The 19,380-nt window shown below is 39.7% G+C and overlaps 1 protein-coding gene across 9 annotated transcripts in view; it reads right to left on the bottom strand.

Annotated features, from left to right (window-relative positions):
• LOC130175917 (liprin-beta-2-like) overlaps positions 1-19,380 on the bottom strand; it is an 83,762-nt gene that overhangs the window by 62,929 nt on the left and 1,453 nt on the right. For 8 of the 9 annotated variants that reach the window (XM_056386602.1, XM_056386603.1, XM_056386607.1 and 5 more), the window contains exon 2: positions 2,328-2,432. The exons of the other annotated variant lie outside the window; for it this stretch is intronic. In XM_056386602.1, coding sequence (XP_056242577.1) covers positions 2,328-2,409 — 82 coding nt within the window. In that variant the 5' untranslated portion in view covers positions 2,410-2,432. The remainder of the gene's footprint in view (positions 1-2,327; positions 2,433-19,380) is intronic. 9 annotated transcript variants of the gene reach the window in all.

The raw sequence follows: 19,380 nt of genomic DNA, 5'->3' as shown, positions 1-19,380 counted from the left end.
CACAGGATGTTAGTTTTATGTCAAATGTGTTTGAAACAAAATAAATATTGAACAATATAATGTTACATTTCAATCCTTTTTGTTTTCCTTTTGTGTTGAGGAAAGAAGTATTTATAGTCCATGTGTTATAAATAAAGCCTAGCGTAAGTGCAGCCGGATTCTCTCTGCACTGCGGTCATCTTGGACAATATGTAAAGTTACAGTTGATAAATAAAATGTCCAACCACAATTTACAACAACGGATGTTAGTTTAAATAAACACTGGACAATATAATGTTACTAGGATCTTTTTTTTCTTATTCTTAGATACCCAAATTGATTATTTGCCTCAAAAATCCAGTATCCATTGGGGTATGCAGAAAGTAAAACCTTAAAATTTGTAGTAGGACACTGGGACACAGCTGCTGTATATCATATTTTTGCTGTAGTGGTGCTACCTGCATTTAAGTCCCTGCATTTTAACATACTCTGGTGATGACACAGTATCAGAGAGATACAGATTTCATTGTAGAACAAGGCCTGATTTAATATGTAGTTTGTATTCCACTGTCTGCCTCTGATAATCTGTACAACTCATGATGTCTGGTGTCCTGTTCCATTGCCTTGTAGCCATGTTTTCTGAAGGCCACAACACAAAGGGGGGGGGGGTTAAAGGAGAGAAGTGGGATGAAAAGTCTTGCAGTCGCTGCTCTGCCTGCCATCATTACATGGTGGCACAGTTACATCAACGACACCAGCATCAAAGTCATTAACCAATGGAGTGCTCCCACTACTATTCCCACAAGATGCTTAATCAGAGAGAGAAAAAAAAAACACTCTTCATCATGGAACGCAATATGACCAACATATCTAAACTCTGTTGATAAGTGGCTCTAATTTCCTTGTTAGTGATTGGCTGATGTTATCACAAATGGGATTTTTAATGTATTTCTATTTGCGGTCACTGAGAGCCGGAATGGCAAACTCAGAGCACTTGATGAGATGAGGTCAGCGGCAACTTGATGAGCTTCAGACGCGACAGTGCAGCCTGTGTGAAAGCTCGTTTGTTCACTTCTACTTCATGTGAAAATGTGTTACGATAATCTGAGGGTGAGATGATGCACACACTTGATAAATGAGTGCAGGGAACCTAACCATAGTCGTATATCCGGTAATTATATCTTGGTAAAAAATGTCTTTGGATGATAGAGCCTCCCTCTGCTGTTATTTAACAATATCACATCACACAAAAAGAATAACACATTAGGCATTAGTTATGTTTTTTATGGCAAGTTTTAGTGTATCAGTCACAAAATAACCATTTATTTTGAGAAAATTCACAATAAATCTACTGCCCCCCCCCCCCTCCTCTGAATGTGCAGGGTCACTGCTCTGTTTTCCCACATACTGATTGTGCACCACATTAAACATTTACCCTGCTGTAAGTTCATCTTGTTGGCCAAGGCTGAACTGGGTGCAGCAAACAGGACTCCAGTTACATGTTACAATGCAAGTACTGTATATAACCCTGAGAAATGTGGCGATGTCACAAGTGCAGAACAGTATTTGCCACTTTTACCACTGTTATCAGAAAATATTAAACTGGTAGTTTTCTTAGGGATGTGACTCCTAAAATACAAAATACAAAGTATGCTTGCCAATGTGCATTAATTAACTGGATTTTTGAGTGTGATATCGACTGACACTACTGCGCCACTATGAGCTACATACAGCTGATAATAGGTTTTAAAACGTGGCTCTGGTGATAGCCCTCAGACCTAACTACATATTAAACTTGTAATTAATGAACCCTGGGAAAACTTCTTTCATCATTCATCATGCAATCATCAAGATAAGGTTTGTGTAGTAGTGTATCTTTTGGACATTAATGAGGTTCGAGTATCATTTATTATTATTATAGATTCAAATTTAGTTTTTATTCACCTCTGATAAACATGTGATTGTTATTTATGGTTGAAACATGCAGCAAGACTGCAAAAAAAACACATCTGCACTGGTGGTGTTAACTGTCCATCCTTCTTTTTTAATGTGGACGGTGCATTAATGAGCAACACCAAAGCGCTGCAGTAAGTTCATTAAGGAAGAAATGACAACTGATCCAGCTGCGCCGCCATCGTCAGAACGAGATGTCGCTTTAAATGACAGTTCGGAGGAAAGGACATCAAATTTCTCTTTTCTTGGTCCCTCTTTCCTCCCGTCTTTTCCTCGCATCCACCCTTGTGTCGTTGGTGGGAGGGACAAGGATGCAAGGAAAAGCCACAAGTGAAGGAAATGAGGATGCAGTGAAGGGAATTTGGGATGTTAGCTACCGACTTGGTAGCGCTTACCTGCGATGATGTCATCCATCTGCTCCAGTGCCGCCTCCAGCATGTGACTGGCCTCCGTTTCCATGGTGATGGCGGGAAGCATCAGATCTCAGCTTTTCTGATGTGCTGTAGAAAAACGAAAAAGAAAGACAATTGTGTTCAACAGAAACTCACTGTATGTTGTCAGGTTATTTCCAGCCTAGTCTGCAAACAGTGAGAGTTGACCGTTCCAACACAAAGATCATAACATCTCATCTGCATCTGGAAAAACAGGAGACTTGCATTACAAAAATGCACATTTTTTAAAGACTAGGTTTGCTGTGCGCTCTCTGCCCCTCCTACCCAGCATGGAGACACAATCAAGCAGCTGTGGATGTGTGGCTGCTCAAACCAACTCTAATCAAATAAGGATAATGTGTCTCATTTGCTTGGCAACTTCCTATGGGCATCGAAAATCTAATACTCAGAAACAAAGACACTAACACACGTGTAAACATCAAGAATTAACCCTTGACTTTTAATCTCTTTTGTAGTTTTGAAGTCTTTCAGAACAGGAAGTCACAACAATAATAATAATAATAATGATAATGATAATAACTTTTTAAGCAGGCAGTTGAATTTAAAAGGGCAATACATTTTGTTTGTTACTGTTGCAGGTGATAGAAAGACCATAAAATATTCAAGAGTGATGATATGGTTATTGATTGATTACCAGCGATTACTACAGAAACGTTTTGGCGTCAATGGGCAAAACAATTAAGCGTCTAGACGTCTGCACATAGTAGTGGTTGGTTGTGTAGGTAGATTAACCATGAAAGCAGGTGATGAGTGGCTATGTTGAATGTTGCTAATAGTTTAGCCTCCTGCTAACTGTAGTCAAAGGTTCACGGCTCTGGTTGTGTTTGTTGTGATTGTTGCTCATGTTGCTTGTGTGTATAAAGCGCGTGCGTTTGCCCCTGAGGGGAAGCTGCAGGAGGGCGGCTTTTTTTCCTTTCTGTTTACCTCAGCATTTAAGTATAAGCTACAGTTAAATTTTACAGATGCAATTTCTCTTGGTCACCAGCAGAGGTCCAAAAAGTTCATTTCCAAATTCATTTTGTTCTGCTTATGCAACAAATTAGACATTGTGCTTGCTCAGTGTTTATTTTTTTTATTTTACTGTGTATATATATGTAACCCATAAAAGCACACGTGGAAAAAATAAGCATGAAAGCAAGCATGAAGTGTACATACAGCCAGGGGCAACTACACACACACATATATAATGTCTCACAAAACACCCACACACTCACTAACAAATACACTTTTTTCCTTGAAGAAGGACTGACTTTCAGTCCATCATCGCCGCCTCTGGCTGCCCCTCCGTCTATCTCGTTTCCTGCTTTTCCCTCTGCCCGTCCTCCCTGCTGTCATCCCGTCTTTGCCTGGCACTCATCCCCTCTCTGTCATCTCTCCCTCAAGGCTCTCATCCCTCTGTTCGGCTGTCATGCCGACTTACAGACAAACAGACATCAACATGCAGAAATCACAGGGATTGACAGCAATGTAATCGACTGACGCCTTGAGAGAATACCCCCCCCCCCCCCACAGAGCAGCCTAATGCTCATCTACATTAGCACCAACTTTCACAGCCACCATGACAGCTGACACCGACAATCTGCATAACACACAGTCAATGCAGTTACAGTAACACGCTGTCATTACAACTCTGACACCATCGCCGTTCTCCCAAAGCATGTGTCCGTCCCCATGATGCGTGTGTGTGTGTGTGTGTGTGTGTGTGTGGACACAAATGTGTATGTTTGGTCATTTTATTGTTAATAATTACAAATGGCTCTATATTAGTCTTGTTGGGACAAAGAGTGACGGCACCATTCAGACACATGACAGTGACTCTGTTTGTGACAACAGTTGACCTCGACAGAACAATGCCTCTGTTTGTGTGTGTGTGTCCACTTTTGAGAGAGAGTGTGTGTGTGTGTGTGTGTGTGTGTGTGTGTGTGTAAGAGAGGAAATAGTGGGTTTTATATGACTCTTCGTTGTGTGTTCCTCTGTCACACTGCGTGTGTGAAGGTGCTGATATAGAGATTATTGTGCTGCCGAGACAAACAGTAACAAGCAACAATCCTGTCCACTGTCTCCCATATTGCACAATCTGTGCAACGGCTATGTGTGTGGAAACGTTTGTGTGTGTGTGTGTGTTTGTGCTTGGGGGAAAGACAGTGTGTGTGAGAGAGAGGGTGTGTCTGTGTGTGTGTGAGATCTGTGTCTCCTTATGAAATTGGTATTATTACTTGGTACAAAAATGCTTCATGATGAAACTGATTCACAAACTTAATGAAGAGCCACTTTCACTTTTACTACTAATACTAATACAACTAATACTTTGATGCTTCTTTAGCCACAAAATATTTTAGCTGAGAATAAAAATTGTGCAAAAAAATCATGAAAATGTCCTATTTTCTTATCTTCTGCTTAAATCAGCTTCTCAAATGAGGTCTATTGACTGTTACGCAATAAAAAATTTTTATCACTGAGTAAAAGAATAAGTAAGAAACAATGAACAACTTGAGAGTTTATTCAAAATATTTAAGATTAGCAGTAGTGTGTTGCTTTGCGTGACAGTTACAGTAATTTATCAAGAGTCCGAATTCAGTTAAACTGAATAGCGGGATCATCTCCTGAGGTGAAGTCACATTGCGTTCTTTGATTTCTCACTCGCGGCTTGGTTGTCGTAGAAACAGACACGCCTTTTCCCAGGAAGAGTGACACACCCCAGAAAAACTAGTTTGTCAGACATGAGAATCTGTGACCTGTTTCTCACAGCTACACCCGGCTCACTGTTCACAGCTCTCTCTCTCCTGAGTCAAAAGGGAAGGTGGTACTCCGCTGGGAGGGCGGAGACAACACCTCTCCCATGAAGAGTGACATTTTTAATAAAACTTGAGATGAAATGTGCTATTGGGAAAATTGCCATAATGAAATTAAAACACTTTTGAAACAAGGGCATATTGAAATAACATGTCTACAAAAAAGTCAATATTATTTCCAAAAAATATTATATATATTATTATGAAAATATTTAGTTTTAACAATCAAAATAATTATTTCACAAATTCTTGGTTAATTTATGTATTTTACACATTTTATTCATATGATTATTCATTTCATAATTTCTTTCATACTGGATAGTTACAACAGTGGTCATTCCATATGCTTAACCGCATTTATTATTGTAACCATGACAACAAAGGTCCAGTACGCCTGCCCCTGTACAGGCGATACTGCTCTGGGTCAGATCAGAGAGAAAGGACAAAATGGACTCTATGGCCTTTCAGGTTGGAGGACTTGTTGAGCAAGTTAGATGCCACAAGAATTTCAAGAATTTAAAAAATGTAGTAGGATCTGAAACCAACAATTCGGACCTGTCGTCGTATGATTACCTGATGATAAGTGTTTCCTATTTGACAACAATCAATACAAACACCTACTGCCCCCTGTTTGCTACTAACTAAAGATCCTCAAATCCACCTGCACGTTTCAGAAATCAGCACTACTTTGGTTGGTGAGAAACTGCAGGTTTCAGAGAAAATAAACACTGATAATGTTTCACCTTTCAGACACCAATGTACACAATATAAAGTAGTTTCCAATTTAGGAATGGTTCACTCATTCAGCCAGTGTTTCAACATATTCCTGATATGATTAAACTTCTACTAGGTGCCTTTATGCACACAATCATAACAATAAATCTTTTCCATGTACGGTGCCTGTATATGGCCAAACGAGTGTGTCCGCTGTTTCACTACAACCTCCCTCCTCCTGTTTCCTCTCGTCTCTGTCCAACTCAACCACACAGAGATCCCTGTCTGAGAGAGATGAATAGAGATAGAGAAATAGAGAAGAAATAGAGAAATGTTTATGTGCTGAACTGTCCTTCACGACCGTCACATGGCCTCCATACATTACTGTCATCCAGCTCTGCTCTTCATTATCGCTTTACACTGCTCCTGCTGCTCTTCACATCAACAAGCTGATAAACTACTAGCAACTACTGGGGTTTAGCGTAAAGTCCATGAGCAACACTTCTTTTCGTTACGCACTTCTGGTATACTTACTGATGTGCCAATTCTTTTTTGCGCTCAATAATAAACTTAAAACATTTCAAAATAAAAGTGACTAAGGGCAGAAGAAGATGGCACACAATAGAACACGGCAAAGACACAGCAATAATGAGGGAAAGTGAAATAATAAAGTACGGCATAAAGCAAGCAAGCAAACAAAGTTATGCAATGGTCTTTCTGTGCAAACAGTGTGTGTGCTGGCATAATCACTTTTATTTGACCACAAAAAGAGGAAAATAATTGATTTTTGGGTATGTGGGGGCAGGGGAATGATTGCTGTGAGCACAACACTGACATATTCAAAATTGGTGCAGCTAACATATTAGCAAACCTATTTCCCTACTGACAGTCAAGCAGTTACAGACCTTTTGGTCCAAGTAACAAGTGTTAAGTCCAGCACTTACTCTCCTTTCAGCTCACACAGAAAAACTGTTGCTTTAATGTAAGTTTATAGGAGCATTGAGAATTAACCACAACAGATAAGTTATGCTCTATAAAAACCGAAACAGTTTCCTGGAAGGCACTAAAAATCTCAGTAGAGAAAAGGGAAACTGCAAAAATGGGTGATAAGTCTCTGTGGTTTCATCACTATGAACATTACACATTACGTTAAAAGGCTGAGATTCAGTTTAGCTAATCGTAAAGGTCCCATATTGTATAAAGTGAGATTTCCATGTCTTTTATTAAATCTAAAGTAATAAAGTATCAAAGCGCTCAGTCCACAGAGAAATGCACACAGCCTGTATTCAGAAACAGAGCCTTCAAATTAGCCATTAGGACTTCTGTAACTTTGTGATGTCACAACAAAGCAGTCACTGCCCTCAGCCATGCCTGAAGCCCCGCCCCCCTGGACCCACCATATAACCTTGCAGAATATGGTTTCTCTGAGTGTTTACCTGAGATCTGCTATATTTTTATACGATCACTAAGAAAATAGTCGGGCGCTGAGCCTCTCTTCTGATTGGCTCACTGACCTGTTGTAACTACAGCTCCAGAGAGTTTGGTTCTTAAAACCACAAATATATATCTTCCTATGGATTTCAAAATTACAAATAAATCACAGCAAAAGTGTAAAATATGAGACGTTTAAAATATGTTAGCGGTCCACAATACAGTCTGCAGAAAGTTCTCAGGCATCAGTTTCTTTGAAGCTAATTATTGATGTAATAAGTCCAAAATGTTCACTCGTTATCACTGACATAGACGGATAGAGCTACATTAGTAACCAGCCCACATACAGTGAAGTATCAGTGTGACAGTACAAGGTTATGCTGTGTTAGCAGATGAGGCAGCCAATGGTGGCAGCATGAAAACTGAGAATTATTCTATCACCCACATGATAATGATTCTGCACACAGATTTAAATAGTAAGTACAGTGAGGCACCACAATTTATGTTTTCATTTCCACTGGAGTCAGCCGTGTGAAACATACACACACTTGTGTTGAAGCAAAATGCTTTGGACAAAAGCGTCCACTCGAAATAATTTTAGGCTCTGCCACCTGGAGGTCTTCTGAGGGACACGTAAAGCCTCGTTTCCGCAGTTGTGTCACACCTTTCCTCGCTGTTAAAAGACGCCGTTAAACTGCTCGCCGACACGTCAGCTGCACACACACAAACTGCAGTATCTGCTTTGTCCAGACAGTAAGAGGCATAACTTTAGTTTTTATTTAGTGAGATTATTTCTCTATAAAGTGGGGCTACTTTCTCCTGAGACTCACTGCTAGCCCCGCACACACAGACACAGGAGAGAGAGAGATAAAAGCTATAAAAAGTATCATCTTAGAGCTAAGTCTGTGGGCTCGAACACTGGTTAGATTATCTTTTCTAGTGTATGACTGTGGGTAGTGTGTGATCTGTGAACCGTGGCTGATGCATAGCTGCTGGGAGTGCAGGAATATATAGTTTAATGTGACTCCCAGCACTGCACTACTCCGTGTTGAACTGCTCTGCTCTTTATTGTCCTATTTAGTCCCTGCTCAAGTACATTTGATTCAGCTCTGCTCTGTTCTCTCAAGGAAACACGGCTGTTTTCCGCTCTCTCTTCATATTATCAGGTTTTCTTTTTCTCGTGCTCTGTGTTGTATCCTCTCGTCAGTCCAGTTGACTTCTGACTTCATTTCTGCTGTAATCTATTTTGCCCTCAGAGTAAGGGTAATGAACCGTAACACAAAGCAACACATGACCTCCAGTCAATGATCATCAGGAGGGCAACAAACAGCAACCAGAGCATTCAAACATCACTTCAAATCTTTTTTTTTTTCCTTTGAAAGGTCACACAGTTGTCATCAGCTTCAGGTTATTTATTATCATGTGTACAATAAGTTTAAGTATGTATGAGATGGAACAAATCCACAAATAAAAAGTTGGGTAAACTAAGAATAATTAGTTGAAATATTTTCAAAATAAGGATTATGGCCAAGTGCGATATCCAAATCGCAGGGGCTGCAATCTTTTGTCACAACAGACTATAAATGAAGCATTATGGTGCTACAGAAATACCCTAGCTTCAAAATCATATTCTCCAGCTGTAAAGGTACATGCCTGTTTGGTACAGACCCCAGCAAAAATCATCATCATTTTTATGTTTTCAGCGAAAGTGAAATCCAAAAATGACCATTCCCACTATAAATCATGATTCATATCACAAATACAATATCTGTCAAAATAATCGTTACATCACATCATCATAAATATGGTTAAAAATTTGATTTTGTTTGCATATTGTTCAGCTCTAGTAAGGAAACATAAATACAGCACAAGAATACTGGGCACTGAAATGGGTCTGAACTAGTGTGCTACTGACAAGAGTCACAGGAAGGGTAGAGAAACAACAAGCAAGTCAGAGGAGTCATATTATACCACAGGACAGTACTGTACTCTTTTATCAAATACATGCACTTTGAAAATATCCTAATGCTGAAACTGTCCCAAAAAATTACTTCAGCCAATTGAAATCATTTTGTCCCAGGAGTTTTTTTTGTCCTTTATTTAATCCTGCAGTGAGAAAATCAATCCTCTGTGTGAGGAAACCTTAAATTTAGCCTATAATGATTCCTGGGGATTTAAGATCTCATTTAAAGTAACTTGTCAGAGGACCAATTACCCATTTCACATGGTTATTAATTACAGTGAAGCAGCTTTCGGATGTATGAAACAAATTACCCCCTCCATGAACAAACACACACGTTGACTACATATATTTTAACTTGAAGCAGCAACCTGAAGGAGAGATTACAGGGCTACCATTGTTGCGATATGCACACACTGACACCTGGCAGGTATCCAGCACTACCACATTTTTGTCATGTCAGTTGTAGAGCAGCTTGACTATGGTAATCACCATTGTCCAAACTTGCCCAGGGGCCCTAACAGCCAAGATCGACAGATTAAACATGTGAAAGAACAGTGTGGACAGTCTGAATGGACAAAAGCCGGTGTAATGAATAACCCATTAATATATTAAATGGTGTTTAGCTCAGTTAGGTTTTAGGCTTTGGCTCTGGGTAGTGATACCAGCATTAAAATATTAAAACATGATGCAACTAAATGTAGTGTGAGAAAAAAAACACTGATGTACAGGGGTAGAAAGCAGAGCCAGAGGAAGACAGAGATAAGCTATAAAGTGGCCGATTTCACCCACTAGGCAGAGCTCCTCCAACAAAGGCAAACAGCAGAGCTGATATGAGCTGACACTAAGCGGATTGATGTATGACACTTAGCCGCTGGACTATTAACATAAGCATATTACTTATTACTAATCATCAAACTGACTTACTGTAATCAGAGGAAGCTGGAGACACACAGACACACACACAGCTGGGCTGTATGTCAGCGAAACACAACTCATTTCACATTAATTTCGCCAATGTCAGCCACCATTCATTTCTTCTGGAGATAATGAAAGAAAAGATAAAGTGGCAGAAATATTGTACAAAGTAATGCACCAGGAGGGAGCATTGATTGGCCAAAGCAGCATCTTCCCCAGATAACCAATAGAGGGGGTGGGGGTGTGGGTGTGTGTGTGTGTGTGTGTGTGTGTGTGTGTGTGTGTGTGTGTGTGTGTGAGCTTTTCCATGCAGGGCCTGATCAATCAATCAATGGTTTCTAGAGTAAATAGTCAGACAACAGTGAAAAATGTGTCCAGAGTCCGAAGTATCACAGAGACAAGCAGGAAATCCTCATTCATTGAAGCTACGACCGGGGAGTGTTTGACATTTTTATTCAGTGACTTTAACGATTAATCCATTATCAGACTTGTTGATAACTTGATTTTATGTTGATCAATTCCCTGCAGCGCTAACTGCCCCATGTAAAAAAGTTAAATACTTCTGAAGGATTTTCAGCAGAAAATTATTTCCTTTATTATTTGTTATAAAACATGAACTGCCATTCTGATTCGCAAAGTAAAATTAGCATGCAACCTGATAAACTAAAGAGAAGGATTAATACAGATGCTAGTCCTTGTGTAACACCAAACCAAACACTCAACAGACGACAGTATCAGCTCTTTACAAGGACGTACCAAAAACTGAGGTTCCTCAAATGGCCACTTTATGCTGGCTCCAAAAGCGAGTCAATCCCCATAGACTCCAATGTTAAAATGCTCAACTTTACAGCAGAAATAAACATGTTTAAAGAAAAAAAGAAAAGAAAAAATTACACATAATTGAGGGTGTTCTGCTTTGAGCAACAGGTGGGTGAGCATATGGCTCAACACACGCCCTGCCTCTTTGCCTATTTTTGGATTAGACAAGAGTTAGGCCGAGTCAGATGCTGCCAAGATGGCGACGGCATAGCAGCCCACTCTGACCTTCACAACCGCTCTTCAAAAAACCTAACGTCACAGAGGCAACCTCCATCTTTATTTAGGTCGATGCTCTTTTGCTCCTTTTTTCAGTTTTTTCATTATTTCCATTGAGAATGTGACACATTTTGTACAAGATATCTTGTTTGTTTAAAATGTAGACGCTGTAAATGCAGCGTCCTCCTAACGCTAAATACTATAACCTCCCCAAAGGACCATGAACATATATCATTTGAGTCTTTTTCTTATACGTTTATTTTAAAATCTTCCATCTGGTGTGTTTTTTTTTTTTTACATTTTCTTGCAAATACACAGGTGGGTTCACCCATCACTGCGTTCCTGATTATAACACAGGGGGAAATATTAGGGGATGTGAGGCAATGGACCAGTAACAGCTGTGATCTATGAGAGGAAAATGTTCCATCTGCTTTTTGTTTTCTAACTCGCATGACAGGAACAGAAGGTTGGGAACATTATTCCAGCGTGTTCACATATATACACAGAATGTAGCTAAGACATTTGGATGTGCATACATTACACATGCAAATGACTACATCTCCTCAAAAAAAAAAGTATTTACAGTTATATAAGAGTATCAGGCTCAGCAAAATGACCAGAACTCGCCTTTTCACTCACTGATGAAAAGGTCATTACACAAATATTTCTACAGAGCTAAGCAGCAGCACACGAGCTGAGACTCAGGGGTTTAAACATGTTAAATATTAAGCTAGTCTACTTGTCAAACATCGACATAAAGCTGTCATTGTTTTGCAAAATGGGGAAACGTGCAGCATCTGAAATTCAAGCATCACCAAAACATTAACGCGGGTCAATTTTTGGGATGAGCCTGTGAGAACAGGAAATGCCAAAACGCATGTGAACCTGCACGGTTGAGAAGAAGGATTAAACATTAACACAGGAAAAAACACAAAAGCAAGAGACACACACATATACACACACACACACACACACACACAGAGGGGTGTGTGTGAGTTTGCTGTTCCTCCTCATTTCACTTAGCCTGTTTGGATTACTGTCACCAGCTAGAGGCCAGACCTAAGCCCCCAAGGCCCTCCTGTCACACAGGGTAAATACAACCGTGTATAAACACCAACCTTGTCAGGACCAGTAGTCCTCATGGGGACCAAATCCTGGTCCTAATGAGGCAAACTGTCATTTCTAAGGTCCTGGTGAAGGTTAGGGGTGAGGTGTGAAGTGAGGTTAAGTTTAGGTTACAGTTGGGTATGAATTTGGATTTGGGTTAGACTGTACTATAAGTCAAGGCAATGTCCTAACAAGGATAGCTGCGCAAACCTGTGTGTGTGTGTGTGTGTGTGTGTGAGTGTGAGAGCAGCGCCAAGCCAACAAGAAACACCAGATTCTTCACCAATTGACATCAATGCGACAGGACCACTGACATTTAAGATGAGGATGTTCCCTGTGCTGTTCTGTAGTTCAGCCAGAAAATCTACCTTCTCTCTCTCTCTCTCTCTCTCTCTCTCAGTTGTGGGTTTCGAAGCATTGTGTTCTTACATTTTCCACCACTTGAGCATCTTGGAAGTCAAGGAACTGGTAGAGTTAAGGCCAGTTCATGGTGCACATGCACACTAGAAAACATGATAGAAGAAGCACTGCTTTTGTTGTGTTTGTTTGTCAAAAAAGTATTGCAAGAAAATATTGAGATTAGATCCCATGCCCTAGATTGCTAAAATGTAATCAACTTTATACTGGTAAAGTATATTGAATTAAATGATGTTGAATGGCAGCATCACATATCAGCTATTACAGCTTCAATCCAGTTTTACCTGTTCTGTTCCTCAAAAGCACACAGTGGGGCAAAACTAAATCAGACGTCAAGAATACACAATTTCCTGATTTTTATCAAGTGTTATTTCTGAAACTACAGCAGCTGGATTATTATTGTATACCATATGTTCAACAGAACCCTGTAATTTATAATCTTGACTTTTATACTGTTGGACATGTCAATCATGCCACAGTGCTTGAAAGATATTTTTCAAGTCAAGATGTGGAAAAACAGATGATTCTTACCTGCTTTCTACACAACAACAATGGCAAATTGGTTGATTAAGCCGAAGCCATGTTGATTTATACACAAACATCTCCAGGTCTATATTTAGCTCTTCCACCTCACCAGACGTGCTCACGAAGAAATGATCGCTAGTTAGGTCACAGTGTGTGTGTGTGTGTGTGTGTGTGTGTGTGTGTGTATACGAATTTTTGTTACCTCTTTGATGTTTCATCTCTTCTACTGAGATGAAACATAATTTCTGAGGTCCTGGTTAAGGTTAGGGTTTGGGTTAGGTTGTTAGCAATGAATAAAAATCAATGCAAGGTCCTACCAAGGATAGTTGCGCAAAATGTGTGTGTGTGTGTGTGTGTGTGTGTGATGACCATAGTAAAATTACTTTTGACAAGTCGATGTTGCATGGCCTTGTCACACACATTCACACACAGATGGAGAGCACTGTACATCAGTAGTGAGAGCAGGTTTGTCGAGCCTCACTTTAAGTTCTCTGACCTGTTCTTCCTCCTAATGATATTTTACACCATGCACTTGGCAGCCCTTTATTATATTAATATTAATCTAGAACTTCATTACACAGAATTCCTGTAACTTGATCCTCAGCTAAATACACAAAGCATAATTATATTCAACAACATTGAGTCATAGTGTTATTTATGAGACAGACAGTTACTCCAGACAGTTACTCCAAAAAAAGTCAGAGGCATGTTTGCTGTTTTAAGCTCTTTTCATTTCAAGCACCATCAGGTGATAGAAAACAACAGCTAATAAATTCCATGTATATGTCAGCTTCATACGGCCCAGTCACACACAAGTTCACCCACATGTTTTTGCAGAATCAAGAAGTTTGGTGATTGTGATGTGCTAGCTAGCTAGATTGCTAACTGAGTGTCAGAAACGGAACAATAAGTTTACGCATTTTATTCAAGAAGTGTATTCGTATATCGCCTCTTGTCGCACAACTCTCTACATACCACGGTTCCCTGTTGGGGTAGTTTATACTCCTAGCAAGGTCTGGGCAATATGTCAAAATAATTTGAGTTTTTGCACATTGTACTGACTTAGTTAAATCCGTCCATCCCTGCTAGCTGAATAGCTAACAGTAGCTAGCAGCTATCTGCAGAAATCAGGCTGATGTGTGAAGACTATTCTCCTACATCTCTGCTGGAACTGATCATTTAAGTGGATGTCTTCACTGTACTTGTTGTATCTTGTAGAAAAAAATAAAAACTGTGAATAAGTAGCAAGCTTCAATTTTATTTTTTGGGCATGTAGCCCAACCTTAGTCCTTGCTAATAAGCAACAATAGCTCTCTCTATTGCCAACTCTCCGGCTCTCTGTTCCCTCAAAGGTCTACATTGTGAGCAAAGACAACAAGGTCAGCAAACGCTTATAATGTATTATCCATGATGCATTCACCAGTAGTAGTTGAGGCTAATAAGAACCAATCAGGAAGCGAACGCGAACATAATCCTGAAGTTTTCAAAATGAAACAGGGTAAATGTAGCACAAGTAATGCATTTTAAAAAATAAAACATATTGGTGTGGATAGCCTATAGGTTGGCTAATGATGTATGAGTGAAAGGAAGATCGCTCGCATCCCGGGCACACCAGAAAACCAAGCCAGCCATTATATCACCACACATGCAATATAAAAGTAATTAGCTGTAAACCAAAAATCTTAATTAAATAGGAACTTCACCCAACAGTGAATATTGCCTGGACATCTACTCATTGAAGTGAGCCAAAAACAAGGTCTTCTCCCGCACCCAGCCAAGTGGCTAATTGCCGGTCAGGATAGTGGTTACAATTAATGCTGTATAATGATTTTCTTCATGGATTTTCTCTTCCAGAAACAGCCTCCAAAGATCACATGCACAACACAAGCATCAATGAAACAAATCATTATCAATCAGACATGCATGTAATTCTTTAGAGATGAGATGGGGCAGAAGTTTATCCATGCAAAACCTCAGATATGCAGTATTTTGTAAATTACCAAAGACAAAAACCTTTGTCCTCCATCTTCTCCAGACCTTCATTATTCACAGTGTGATGTTCAAAATTCACTGTTCAAAATGTTTGTGTTGTTTTTACAGCTTCAGGAAAACAACCATAGAGGAGTAGCCTGATCATATAAATTCCTTCCATTGAGAAAAAACAAAACAATACTTCACTAGCCTCATAACTTTCTAACTGCTGACCTACAAAAAGAAGAAGAAAGAAGAGAAACTATTGGTTCAATCTGAGCAACACCTGGAGTAGGAAGTACAGCTGTGCGGAGGACACACTGTCTTGTCTTTCCAAAGCAGATGCAGATTTTTATTTTCCAGCGCATTTTGAAGCCGTGACATGACCTCAGGCGTAGAAACCAGCAGAGAGCTCAAAGACCAGTGTCAGCAAGCCAGTGCTGTAAAAACAACATGTCAACACCACTTAATACATACACATTAAAGACTAACACAACCTCATGTGACAGTTGGGAGTAACCAATCAGCATTTAGCTGGGAACTGAAAGAAAAAAAAAACCCAATGGGAGCTACTGTGAGTAATGAAGTGGACAATTAGACAGTGGACTCATTCTGCCATGTGTTGAAGATGATGAGATGACACAGCAAAGCATCATGGGAGGAACAGCCAGCCACATGTGTTCTTGAGGCAGCTGAAAGGTTTGTGTGCACCCACATACTGTTAATGGCTATCCATCGGTTTTATCCACTTCTTTTACCTTTAAACTTAGCACAAGTTATCTTTATATCAATGTGAGATTTGCGTAATCAACATGCTATGTGTTGAAGAGTCACCATCATTTTTGCTACATAACCATGGACCTTTACTTTACTATGCTGAATAAATCCAAGTTCTGATCCTCCTTAGCCAGGCTTTTAACCAACATGTCGTCTTTCCATAGACATTTAAAAGAGAAAAACATTTAGTATTGCTCTTCTGTGAAGTTGGAGAACTCACAAAATACAGTTTGAAAAAGGAGTGGTTGAAAATCAAAGCAGTAGAGACAGAGAAATTGTCATATGGGTAAAACCCCAAAAAACCCCAAAACAAATGAACAACAACAAAAAAAAAAAACTGGAACACATTTCCCATAATGAAGCTTCTAGCATAATTTTCTTTGATCCTCCCTGCCAGCCCCAAAAAACTGTTTTATAGTCTCCAAGCCCAAGCTGAGTTTTCTCAGATCCAAGTATGAGCATCACTCCTCTACTGACCTTTATGTGTGTGAATGCTACTTTAAGCCAAGACAGAAACAGCTTTATTCCAGTGCAGTTATTCTGAATAAAGACCACTGTTGTAATTATCAGGCTGATCTCGTCTTCCTTCACATTTATGTCAAAGTGCAACACGCAGAGCCAAAATGTCTTGGTCAGGTCAGGTGATCGTCTTAAGGATATACTACAGCATAAGAAACAAAACCTTGAAATGCAGACAAAAGAAACAATGATGGTTAAATGCCAGTGCCACTTCCTGCTGGAGCCCAAGTGGAGCAAACCAACTGAGACCATGAGTTGTTTGTGCTCTGCCCGCTGATTCAGATGGAGCTCAAAAGGTTTTGTGAGCGCATTCTCATTAGCCTCCCATCCTAATTCTGAAAAACTAGCAGGGTGGTAACAACTTCTATCTCCACAAAGACAAGCCAGGCATGAAGACCAGGACAAAACAGTGAAGTGCAGCTCTTCAGAGCCCGGCACCTTGGCTACAGGAGACCAGGGTTACACAGAGTAATAGTCACAATGAGCTATTGAGACGAGACCAGGAACAGATCACATTACAGGATGATGTTACAGTCACATTGGCTGTATGTGTGTAAATGTCATCAAGAAGCTGTTGCACAGTCTTGCTGTCACGGTGCTCGTGCAGGATACAGACACAACAATCCGCATCCAGCTGAAAAAGAAACTAATACTACATCTGTTTTGAGAGGACTAATACTCAAACTAATTACAGTTTAATTCTTCAATAAATTTGAATTTCTGTCCGCCCACATCCACTGGCCTCAGTCAGAGATAGAGATAAATATTAATACATTTATACGTTCAACATCTCGTTCTTTCCACTTAATTCACATATTTTATCTCTTCACTGAAAATGACAATGTTCTTGCTTAAGGAAGTTAAACAGTATATTGCAAAGTGAGATATCTTCTTCTATAAAATGACTGGTGATATATAATGTATCTAAAATTCTTGCAACACAGGACGGAGTTAAGTCAAATAAGAAATCAAATCCTGATCAAATACGGCCACATCTCCTGGAGTGATTATTGGCTCTGGTCTTAGTTAAACTACAGCAGCACAGACACAGTTAAAAACAAAATATTCAAATATAGCAAAACAAAGTAGCGACAAGTCATTTACATCTTACATCAAACTGTGAGCAAATGTGTTTTTCCACTTACTGGAATAAAAACTGCGGATTCCTAAATATCTAGAAGAGGAAACACAATTTGAAGACTCTATTGCTTGAGTTGTTTTTAGTGTCATGGCTAATACTCTATGTTTCACATCATCATATGTCATAATATGTGTGTGAATGTGTCCACATTTATAGGGATGCAGCTAACAATTATTATCTTTCTGTCAATCAATCTTTCATTCTAATCTTTTGATTAATCGAATCTACACACACACACACACACTGTAAGAGCTGAACAATACAAGCTACTATCCTCCACCTCTTTGGTACCAACACAGCTGATTTCCATTCTCTCCATCCTTCCCATTTTAACACTTCCACATCCTTCTTTGAGAATGAGAGACGCCTGAGAGAACGACATGGCTGCAGTGTGTCAATTCAGACAAGTGAAAATCAATAAAGCTGACTGCAAAAACAGTATGAGCAAATGGGGATTTACATTTGATACAACAGCAGCTGGACATCTTTCACCCACCTCTCTATTCTTTGCCTTTGCAGGGAGCTGCACAGTAAAACTACACCAGCACCAACCTCACTTTGTTTCACTGATCTTTCTGATTGTTCCGCATTAAAATAACCGAGAAAAGGGCTTTAACTAATTACAGATTAATCTGAAGATTGTTCTCTTGATTTATTAGTCAATTTGTCGATAAAATGTCGAAAAACTGGAAAAAAATTAATCAGAGTCAAACAGGTGTCGTGTGTCATCTATAATTCTACCTCCTTCTTTCCTCAAACAACAAGAGGCTTTAATTCTTTAAACGAGTTATTAACGTAGCTGCCACACACAGACAGCTCAGGCTGCACGATGACTGCGCTCAAAAAGGGGGATTAAAGTTGTTGTGAAGTTCCATGACGCTGCATGATGATACATTATATTTTTTTTACATTATCGAGCATTTCTACCAACACAGTACTCTCCTTTATCACTTGTTAAACCTTGAACTCATCCCTCACCCACCTATGTTTTGGGTCGCTGGTGTGGATTTTCAAATAAGTCTATTTTTCTCTCTTTTTCAGATTTCAGATTTAATTTATTTGCAGTTTTATGTCTGACAGGAGTATGACTATGGCCTGTGCACCATCTATGCTCTGTTCTGCTTTTTTCTACCACCTTTTTCTCATTTCCTTTCCCTTGGCTTGACAGCAAACCAAAGATAACCTCTAATAAACTAGTCATTTCATCTTTATGCTTCTCTCTCTTTCTCACTGTCTTTTCTTCCCATCCCTCAGAGGATTTTTTCCTTGTAGATTTACAGGATGACTTTGTCTTCCTGGTTTCTACCCTTTTCCTCTTTCCTGCTCATCCCTCTTTTGCAGCCATTCCTTTGACTTAATCTCTCCTATATCTCTCTTTCTCTTATTCATCTCCCGTTTCTGTGTCTCTCCTCGCCATTAGGGAACAGTGGATTACCTCCAGTGAACTGCAGTAGTGCTGTGATTAGCAGCAGTAGTGAAGATGACAGGGAGAATCATCTGAACCTATCTGACTGCAGAAAAAGACCACCGCTCTTGGTATTACACAAGTGGCTTTGATCACAGGGATGAGTGCCATCATCTGCTGATCCAGTGTGTGTGTGTGTGTGTGTGTGTGTGTGTGTGTGTGTGTGTGTGTGTCGTGCACAGGCTTAGCTTTAAAACAAGTGGGCTAACAGCGCTGTCAAAACA

This window comes from Seriola aureovittata, chromosome 10 (assembly GCF_021018895.1).
Source record: "Seriola aureovittata isolate HTS-2021-v1 ecotype China chromosome 10, ASM2101889v1, whole genome shotgun sequence".
Classification (NCBI taxonomy): domain Eukaryota; kingdom Metazoa; phylum Chordata; class Actinopteri; order Carangiformes; family Carangidae; genus Seriola; species Seriola aureovittata.
The sequence above is the reverse complement of the archived record's forward strand: the minus strand, read 5'-3'. Positions and strand labels throughout refer to the sequence as shown.